The 11,553-nt window shown below is 32.6% G+C and overlaps 1 protein-coding gene across 5 annotated transcripts in view; it reads left to right on the top strand.

The window, feature by feature from the left end:
• LOC135218613 (probable G-protein coupled receptor Mth-like 1) overlaps positions 1-11,105 on the top strand; it is a 21,689-nt gene extending 10,584 nt beyond the window's left edge. For 4 of the 5 annotated variants that reach the window (XM_064255041.1, XM_064255042.1, XM_064255047.1 and 1 more), the window contains 7 exons: positions 441-768; positions 1,543-1,809; positions 4,208-4,286; positions 4,674-4,867; positions 5,947-6,130; positions 8,186-8,275; positions 8,808-11,105. In XM_064255041.1, coding sequence (XP_064111111.1) covers positions 441-768; positions 1,543-1,809; positions 4,208-4,286; positions 4,674-4,867; positions 5,947-6,130; positions 8,186-8,275; positions 8,808-9,015 — 1,350 coding nt within the window. In that variant the 3' untranslated portion in view covers positions 9,016-11,105. The remainder of the gene's footprint in view (positions 1-440; positions 769-1,542; positions 1,810-4,207; positions 4,287-4,673; positions 4,868-5,946; positions 6,131-8,185; positions 8,276-8,807) is intronic. The other variant, XM_064255046.1, reaches the window with a different exon arrangement.
• Positions 11,106-11,553: the final 448 nt, after the last annotated feature.

Genomic DNA, 11,553 nt, shown 5'->3' on the forward strand with positions numbered 1-11,553 from the left:
AAGCACACAGGGTGCATTGGCTTGAAATTCAAGCTTCCAAAGAATGTAGGTTTCAACCTTGCACCACAATCCCCACATTGCTGCAGTAACAACTGGGTGGCATGTCACGGTGCTAGGCACCATACCAGCGGACCAATCTATGAATATATATATATATATATATATATATATATATATATATATATATATATATATATATATATACATAGATATATATATATATATATATATATATATATATATATATTGTATTTCTGTACTTAATTTGGTTTTACAATTTTCTAAACTTGTTCCTGTATATTAGGTGACTCATGTTAGGTCTAGACAAAATGGATATTTTTAATCAGCCCTATTAAGTACGAAGCTCTGTGAGCTCTAGAATATATAAATATATCAACCATAGCAAAAGCATCAGTATTAATTTCCCCCACTGTTTCCAGCTATGTGCAGATGCAACTTGCATCCAAAAGTGTTGCGACCATGGGGAAGTGGCGTCCTTGAAAGTCAGACATTGTACGCCCAACGCCAGCCGAAAGTTCAGCCTGACGTTTCAGTCAGCAAGCGGTTTCGAGGTGCAATCACCTGTAGATCTCCGAGTGTTATATCGCATCCCTAATTGCGAAAATATTTTGCACCTGAACCTTGAAGATAAGACCGACGGACGCTTCCTCCTGACAGCAGATGGATATCTTTACCAGCCGGCTAAAGGCACAATCTATTACGAAACTAAGTTTTGTCTGGATCATTTCACAACGGGAGTATTTGAAGGTAATTATTAGTCGTCGCACTAGTTTTATTTCGCCACTGTCCCGGAGAGTATATCTAAATGTCGTCTGTCTGTCTGTCTGTCTGTCTGTCTGTCTGTCTGTCTGTCTGTCTGTCTGTCTGTCTGTCTCATATCTTGAATTGTTTATTGGAAGAATACTGATGTTTTTCTTTAAATGTCACTAAAATCGAACTGGTGTTTTATTCTCAATCCCTCCTTTGTTAATATACGAAGAAATCTAAAGTCGAGTAAGCATTTATCTTAAAGACTCTCCATAGAGTATAAGTACCGAGCTCTAAGTTTTAGGTGATCCTATCTTTTCCATTGCCACCAAGCTGTATAATTCTGTTTTATGTATTTTCTATACCACGAGTTCCTTAGAGAACTAGATATTGGTATACCGTCCTTCTTTTTTCTACAGGAGCCACAGAAATGATTCGAAATGTCTTTCTTTCCTCAAATATAAAACTCATTAGCTTGAAAACGCATTAGCTCCTGTTTATTTATTTATTTATTTCTCTGTTTCATGTGCTTTTTCTCATCAACTTTCGTAGTTTTTCTAACCCAATCCTCCACCTTTGAAGGCAGAACATTACCACCGAAAGCCACCAGTCCTCTTGGATTTTGTGAAACTTTTTCACCCTAGAATTTGTCATTATCCATTTGAACGTTCGTAAAGACAATAATTGATGACTAGTAGATCAGATAAGGAGAACGGATTCACCCAGTTCACCCCTACCTATCAGTGGATGACATTTGCCTTCGTCTCGTGGCAGGCGAACGACTGGGGGCATTCATTTGCTCAGGACCAGGACTGCCAATAGGACCCACCTTGAAGGACCGATTCTACGCAGCGGGTTTGATGATTTCTGCTCTTTCCCTCTCGGTGACCATTCTCTGCAACATTCTCGTTGGTAAGCTGAGAGCGTTGCAAGACCTCCATCAGCTGTGCCACATGATCTCTCTCCTCGTGGGGGAGACAGCGCTGTTTATTGGGTACTTGTTCTCTGATGATCTGCCCCTTACTCATTGTATTATCAACAGTAAGTATAGCTGTGATACCCACAGTGGGCATACTTATAGAGGTCATCTCCTTATGGTTCTTTTTGTTGCTAATTAAATTATATGCAGTAATAAAAGTTGCTACAAAAATATAAACGCTTGTGAATAAATGTTTACACTTTGTTGAAATGAAAATAATTCACACTATGCAACGGGGTTTTTGCTTTAAACTAGTGGTCGCCAACCTTTCGAACTTCATGGACTACTAAATGTATAACTTTAAATTTGCCGGACCACTAATATGAATTAAAAAAAAGGTAGATGCATTTCTTTGATATGCATTTTATGTATACTACATGAGGATAAATTCATATTTATAATATCTAATTTATTGTAATTAATAATGCTGTTAGTTAGCTAATGCTGAATTTTTCTACTAAATTCTGGATCCAAACTTTTAATGCTAAATCGCCCTAAAATGGTAAATCTAGCATTAAAAATGCTAAATTGGCAACACTGGGCTCTCTGTTTTCTGTGTAATTTGTATCAGGGTTGCCTAAAGAGGATTAAAAAAACATAAATATTTAATGTCAAAGTTTTTAAAATACTTTCAGATGATAGGTGGTATTTCATTTAGCTACCAGTTGTATCTAAAGATATTTTAATTAACTGAAGCATAAATTTGAGTATTCTTTTTCAGCAGTTTCCCTTATTTTATGAGTATTATGTAGGTGCCTACCAGTTAAACAGCTGCCCAAACAAACACACACACACAGTTTGGGAGGGCTTTATAGTGTCTGTAAATTAAAAAGTATTTTTGTTGCTTACAATGTTCTTCACACACACACACACACACACACACACACACACACGTATATATATATATATATATATATATATATATATATTATATATATATATATATATATACATACATTCACATAAGTATATACAATAAAACAGATTAGATATGTATTATAAGAGGAATAAGGTGAAAGATTAAAGATATATTGAGTAGAAAGATTAATTACATACAGGACACAACACACACAGATATATATAAGATATTATATAATTAGGATATATGAAATATATATCTATAGAGACCTAGAACTATATATAGAAATATACAGATATATAGAGAGCACATATAGATTATATACGATTATATATATATATAGATATGATATATAAGATATAATAAATATATATATATATCTCGATATATATATATATATAATATATATATATAGTATATATAGATATATATATATATGTATATTATATATATATATAATAAGAAGATATATATTATTCAATACATACCACAACCACACACACACATATATATATAAATAATTATAGAATAATATATATAAGAGATAATCTAATTATATATCTATAGGTAGATAGAGATTAGAGTATACTAGATAGATATATAATATGAAGTCTTATCTATATATACTATTTTAAGGAATTAGATATATTATATATATATATCTTATTTTATATTTAGATCTTTATATTATATATATAGATAGATATATCTATATCATTCATATATAATATATATATTATTATCTTATATATTATTATATATAGTATATATATATATATAATTATATAAGATATATATATATATATAATTATATAGATTATAATATATATATATACGATATATATATATACATAGATAATATAGATATATATCTATATAGATATTATCTATATATATATATAATATATATATATATATATGATATAATATAGAATATAGATAATAGTGATATTGGTATATAGATATAATTATACTATATCTATATATATTATAGATATATTGATTAGATTATAAGATAATTATAATATTTTTTAAAATATATATATAAGAGATTAGTACATTAATTTATAGATTAGATATAATATCTAAATAATATAGATAAGATAGTATTATATAGATGAGATATAGTATAGATATAGATATCTTAATTAGAGATTATATATATATATATATTATATATATTAATATATATATAGAATCTATATATAATTAATACTAATATAATATTATTATATATATAATTATATATATTTAATTTTATAGAATTATTATAATATTATTATATATAGATTATTATATTATTATCTATATATATATTATTTATATAATATATATATATATATTATTAGTTATATATTCTATCGATATATATATATAATATATATATAGATATTAATATATATATTAATATAGACTCTATTATGATATTATAGGGATATTATATATTATATTAATATATATATATAAATAATATATTATATGACATTATATAATTATATATATTTAGATATAATATATATATAAACGTACATTAATACACGCACTCATTCATTAGGTTTCTGAAAAGGAAGTATAATTTTCATGAATTATATTAATTTCAGGTATTATTGCGCAGTTTGCATTTCTCTCAGCGTTTTTCTGGCTTAATGTCATGTGCGTTGACATTCATCAGTATGTCAGGTAAGACAGAGAGTTTGCTTTTACGTGAATTAAGTTTTACATCTGTTATTAGCAAATATTTTTATTCTTGGGCTGTCATATATATTATCATAAATATCTCTTCTTTGTTGATGTTTGATTAGGCATTTTTTCCCTCTTGCTCTTTTTATCGTTTTAAAGGAATCCTTCAGTTACAGGAACTAAATTGAAAATCATAATGTGATTAAATTTGAATAAGAATGGAGATAACTACATTTTTAGTTACGTAGTCATAATTTAAATCACAGCATTTTAATGAAGGCACCTAAAATGAAGTGTAAACATTCAATGTAATTTTAAATCGTGGCATCTTCAATCCTGAAAAAGTTTAGGATTTGGCCTCAGATGGCACTACTCACTCTCCCGCAGGGCAACGGTGAAACTCGTCCCGAGAAATTCCATCCAGGGAAGACAGTGGTTGCGGTTCAAGTGTTACTCTGCTTACGCCTGGGGGTTGCCGTTCCTCATCACGCTGGCAACGGCTGTCCTTCATTATGTCCCAGACTATCCAGGGCAGACCATCCTAAGGCCTGGTTTCGGGATTAAGAGCTGTTGGTTTCATGGTAAGAGAGGTCCTAAAGATATCGTTACGTTACCTGGAAGTTTAGTAAACATGGAGGACCTCTGGTCTATTGATTGAAAGCTTCTTGTGTTAGAAATATATGCTTTATGCTCTATTTAAGCAATCTATTGCACAGAGGACAACCTTTGTTTATATACAGATATAAACTGTGCGATATGAAGAAGGAAATAATCTCCAATCCAGATGGTATCTTAGTTTGAACGTTGAAAGATTCGCGTATTGCACAGAACTTTTCTGATATGGTCATGAAACCTCTTAGCATCTACTTGAACAACCATTTGGGAGACAGATAGAATGTGCCTGGTATTAAAATAGCGTCACATAAATTAATGAACCCATAGTTATGGTAAGTAGGAAAATATCTATTTGATATATGGATGGAAGATCTTTAATTAAAGCACAGATGAAAACAGTCACTAGCATATGCATGAAACTTACTTCTAAGTATATGAGAAGTATCCGATATGTCGATGTAAATGTATAACTTACAAAATATACGCGGGAATGTTTTGGTGCACACTTGGAAACTACCTGGTATGGTTAAAGAAATATTTTAGTATGTTCTTACAAGAAATTATCTCCATTTTAAAATGAGTATCTTGCTATCTTCCTAAAAATATTTTGGCATATAAATAGAAATATTCTTAAGTGTTACAACATGTCACCGAAAACAGCTTCACTCGTAGAAGCAGCTGTCCTTTTAAAACAGGTATTTCATGATTTGATAATGGATAATTCTAAACCAAGGAATTTCGGTTTGATAGTAGAGCTACGTACCAATAAAAGCAACAGGAATGCTAATATCTTTTCTAATTTGCTTAAATAAAGAAAAACGTATTATGGAATAAAGGACGCAGTTAGCCACTGGTGCCCCTCACGATTCTAATCGTCCATCACGTCTTTTTCGACCTCGGGGCATTCACCCACTGGGCAGATCATAAGCGTCCATCACTTTTCAAAGTTTGCTTCTGACAGTTCAGCTCATATCACAGGAATGTTCATCGGCAAATTCTGCACTCAGCAGCAACTCTTAATTTGTGTTTAATGATTTCATTTTAGGTGATATTGAGCGACTTACTTTCTTCTACGTCTGGATTGGAGCGCTTTTCTTGGCGAATATTTTCCTGTTGGCAAACACTGTCTTCATGCTACACAAGACGGGCGCCATTCTACTGTCCGGCAAGAGAAAATCAGTTTTTGAGGAAGGTGGGAACCATGCGAGCAACAGAAGGAATGTTAACAAGTAGGTATTAAAACTGAGTAAGTGACACTAGCTACTAAGTGCTATTAGTATTGACATCACAAGTTCAGTAACTCTTATTTGTTTCCATTATCATCATTACTAATATAGTTCTAAATTATTCTTCTTCTCAAACTCTATCCTTGATTAACCTCAACATTTCTTAGGGGACCAATTAGGGAAACAATAATGTCAAAAATCCATTTATACTATTGTATGGTTTTCATAAAAAAATTCCTTTGACCTGGCAAAAGCATAGACAGGATTACTTTCATGTTATTTTGCCAGTAAACCTTAGATGAGCTGTTAGACAACTGGGTTAGGAGATATACATTTGCAAAATTCTATTAAAGTCAAATAAATTACAGTTTGTGTAAAATCGGGATAAGTTTTCCCTGAGAACAGATGTTCTAAGACTAAGATTGTGGCGATGTCAAAACTAATCTCTCGATTATCCGGATTAATAGAGCTAAGGCCCTGTTGGATAAGGTCAAAATCTAGATAAGGTAAAGCAATTTCTATTAGAGTAAAACAGCAACTGCGTCCCCTTACTCCCCTCAACCTTGTCAGTAGTACATAAACGCTACATATGATTATAAACAACATGGCACTTTCACCTTATAACTTGATACTAAAGGCAATTAGATGGCTTACGTTCCAATATTGTAATAAAATATACTATATAACTAAACTGAAAAAAGGAACCCCTTTTTTCTCTTTCTTTTTTTTAAACATTACCAAATACAGTAACACAGGTATCACCTCCCTTTTCATACTGTAGAATTAAAAATCAAACATCTTTTTCTCTCTCTCTCACTTTCAAAAAGTTGTGAGGAGGTTTATAAGTCATCCTGCTCCTCCTCCCTCTCCTCCAACACCCCTATATCATAGTGGTCCTGTTCCTGTACCTACTGTACCTGCTTGATGCCTAGAGGGTCCTTGTCATCGAGACGACATCAGATTCTTCATTGAATGAACCTGGCACATCTGCATCAACAAAGGAAATTTCCATTTGCTAGAGTTCCTCTACTATTTCCTCCTCAAAAGCATCCAAAGCTTTGCCAGGAGCCTTCTTGTTGTAAAACCCTTGTTGAATCTCAAATCGAAAGACCTTATCTTCAGATGCTTTATAGCCCACAACCTCGTGCAAGCCTGCGAACTTCATAGCTTCAGCCTTCAGCTCACCAACTGACCTTTGCTGATTACACCGGATCAAGGTCGACTGTTCAATGTCCTCATGTTGGCCTTTTGCTTGCCATTGTGGACCGGACTCCTGGACACTAGTTCCAAAATTCTGTCACATACTTCTTCAACGTGTTATGCAAAGTCTTGGTATCATGCAAGGCTGACCACACAATGCCATAATCATCCACGAAATATTTCACAGACTGCCCAGCCTCAATTTTTTTTGACGATTTCAAGCTTTTTATGAAAGGTCAACATATAATCAAGAGTACGCCTGCAACGAAGTCCATGTTCAGGGTAAGGCATCACGTGTAGCAAATTGTCACAAACAATTCAAACAACCAAGTGGTCACCAAAAACTATTCAAAGAGGGAAAATGCTCTTTTAATTGAGCGCATTGATGATTTCCTGATGTATCAAATTAAAGAAAGATAGGTTTATGGCACACATGTATACTCGTATCAGCCATTAAAAGGCAAAAAGTCACAATGACGTGTAAACGACGCGTGCATTTCTGCCAATTGTGGGATAGCTTACAAAAACAGAGTGCTTGCCCAACCACACCTTCTACCATTTTACAGAACTGATGATGTATCCGTATCGATCAGTTATAAGATATAAACAAAAAGACATGTTGACATGTTAAGTGACAGTACTTTAGAAAGACAAAAACATGCTATAGGCTGTAGTATATATGTACAGTAAGGTGTTTTGTTTCTTGCGTTGTGCATGGTTATATTACTACAAATTATATTACAATAATGTAACATCCTTTAACAAATTCATAGTAAATAGTTTCAAGTAAATATTATTCACATTTTATGTAATCTAGATCTTCACTATCATATTCTTGCATTTACTTTTATTCCCCAGGTTCTGGCAGAGCTTCAGTCTATTTGCCTTGATGGAACTTTGCTGGATCACTGAAATTCTCTCTTGGAAAATTCCCCCTGAATCATTATGGTAAGACTTGTCAAAGTGGTAAGGTGCGTTATGCTGTACTGCCAACATATCGTAAAGTAAATTTGTAGCTCTACAAGAAATAAAAATTGTACAAATGTAAAAGTCCGAATATATCTAGAAAATTTATAATATATATATATATATATATATATATATATATATATATATAGATATATATATATATATATGTGTGTGTGTGTGTGTGTGTGTGTGTATACATAAACACACACACACCCACACAAAAGACATATATATATATATATATATATATATATATATATATATATATATATATATATATATGGGTGTGTGTGTGTAAACGTGTGTTCGTATGTATGTATGTTTGTGCAATCCTGAATTTGTCCTCATTTGTGTGCATTATCATGTAATCTCTTTCAGTGAGTAACTTACATACAAAGAATTCAATTACAGTCTCTTTTACCATAAACCGGCAATGAACTGTAAAGTTAGACCTATTTCTATTCTCTTATAATATTCATTTACGCTTCAAGATGACAATTTTCTTCTTCAGGATTCCAACTGACATCATAAACACACTTCAAGGATTCTTCATATTCCTCTTTTTCTTGAGAAACAAAACGAAGAGAGAAGCTCTGAAAGAAGCCATTTTGAGTGCACGTGTACAAGCAAGAAAATCCCCTCACTCAGAAAGCAACAGCAGCAATTGTTCGCATAGTAGTAAATCGACGACTACCTACTCTGATATGTACAGGCCCTGATCCCAGAAACGATGAGGAGCCTGAGGAACAGAACTGATAGTTGAAAAACAGTTCAACGAAACACTTAAAATGAAGATCATGATCATCCTGAATAAAGACTTAGTCAAAAGTTCTGGGCAAAGTGGAAGTGGTCTACCAATTGCTATGAGCAAAGCTGAGCTTAACATCAAGCAATTGTACTTAACACGAAACCTGAAGACAAGCAGCCAATCCTCTGGCAAATCTTGACAACGGCCAATAGTTTTACATGAAACTGAACTCAACGTCCGACATGCTATGATAAATATGAAAATGTTAGACAACAGTTGTAGAAGTAACCGCACCTAACGACAGTGAAATGGCTCCCTGTTACAGGTCTAATTAAAGGTAATAGCCGGGTGTAGTAAGGGGATTCCTTTGAATTATGTTTCTTAATTGGTTGGAGTATCTTGCTATCTATTTTTGGTTGTGGGGTTATTTAAAATACCAATTTTCTTGGATTACACAGGTGAGGATCTAATAACCAATGCTCTTGGTGATTCCCCTACGGCCTACGCCATAGCCTTTGCTCCCGGTCATTCTATAGTTTTGGCTTTGAAGGTGCTGTCTAAGATTCTTTTCTTTCTTTCTTTCTTGCTTTCATTTTAATTAAGTTTATGTATCGCTGTTCGTTATACAATGTAAATATTTTAATCTCTTTGCTCCTATTTAATGTTTCTGTTTCCCTCCATATTTTTTACAAACTTGCAATGCAAGTTCAAGCTGGAGGCCTGTTACATATGAACAAATGCTCATTAATGATAAAAGTAATATAGGTTAAATCCTATCTGATGGCTAATAGGTCTTGGTAACATGGCAATTTACCTTGACCATTCTAGCTTCCAGTATTTCATTCAGCACGTATTTATCTTTTTTAACTTTTATTATCTGCCTCTCAATAACACTCACGTTTACTAACACTTGCAGTCATCTCTATATGAAACACATTGCAATTCATGTCTCCCTTACATTACTTGAAGCCAATCAGGCTATTTTTAAACGTAAAATTATATATCCTGCAACGCGGGATATATATAAGTAAGATTTGCTAACAGTGACTGCTGACAGGGTACAGAAATAGCGGCGAAGAATTTTCGAGATGAAGGCTACAAAGTCATTCTTCATCGACGCCAATATTGCCTTATATCGTTAGACTGTCGATCGAGTCCTTGAGCGCATACACAAGGTTTCAGGATACAAATAAGACAAAGGAACGGGAAAAAGGATATAGAAGAAAAATCAAATCATACCTCGTATAGGAATTATTGTATCTGGGTCGAGTTAAAAAAAAAAGTCCAAGATTAAAACCACCTTTGAAAAAGAATTGTTTGCTTCAAAAGGTTACATCCCTTCAGGCAACAGATACTGATCAAGGCATAGTTATAAATACGAGGTCATTCGAATAGATTAAATACACTTACGGGCAATGTCAGGTCTGTAGCATGGGGCGCTCTTTAGCATTAGTATTGATTCCTGTAAACTATGGTTTTTCGTTATATTTTAGAGAATTTTTTTGATGCTTGTTTGATAATGCAATCATAATTCTGGTATACATTTTTGTCATTTTATGACCTAAGTTTTTTTATTATGATATACGCAGTGCAATATTAACTTTATTTCCAGTACTCTACTGTTTTCACATTACAGTCCGTATCCTGTTCCACATTCTATGCTTTCCCAAGTGGCCAAAAAGATATAAATTGTTTGAATAACCTGCTTTGGCGTCTCTCTTCGGGGAGCAGCGAGTCCTTTTTATATGACTTAAAGAAGATTGTAGCAGCACAGGGTGCCATAAGTCAAACTTACGAAACCTTGACTTTATCACCATGATTACCAATATTGGTGATCAGAACACAATTTTTCCTGCTCTTGTAAAAGTAAATGTAATACTTCTTATTTAAAGGAAAATTAAACTAATCTCTTAAAATCATTCAAGAGCTTTGTAGGCTTCATAACCCATAATATATTTACCGTTATTCACAATTTACCTGATTTTACTAAAGGTACCAAAAGGCAATTAATTTGGCAATGAAACTTTCCACTACATAAATTGCTCGTGTGGGAACAGACAAAAAGAGGATATTGTACGCTCGTACATATATATATATATATATATATATATATATATATATAATATATATATATATATATATATATATATATATGTATATATATATATATTTATACTATATATATATATTATATATATATATAAGTATGTATATAAACTATATATTATAGAATAATCTATATATATAATAATATACATGACGTGTTATGGAAAAGGCTTTCTCAGCAAACTAAGGCATGCAACAGATATAATAATTAGAGCAGAACAATGTAGGATTAAACAGGGAGGTTGTACAGATCAAGTGGTCATGAAAGTTTTCCAGCAGCGTAGGCAAGTCTAAATAGAAGCCACGTGAGGAACGATGAGGCCGGATTATGACAAAAGCAAGTTGCTGGGGGTTGTTAATTTTTTTTTCTTTTTTTTGTGGTGGAAGTGATGCTTGCGCTAAT

The sequence above is a fragment of the Macrobrachium nipponense genome, chromosome 9, assembly GCF_015104395.2.
Source record: "Macrobrachium nipponense isolate FS-2020 chromosome 9, ASM1510439v2, whole genome shotgun sequence".
NCBI lineage: Eukaryota > Metazoa > Arthropoda > Malacostraca > Decapoda > Palaemonidae > Macrobrachium > Macrobrachium nipponense.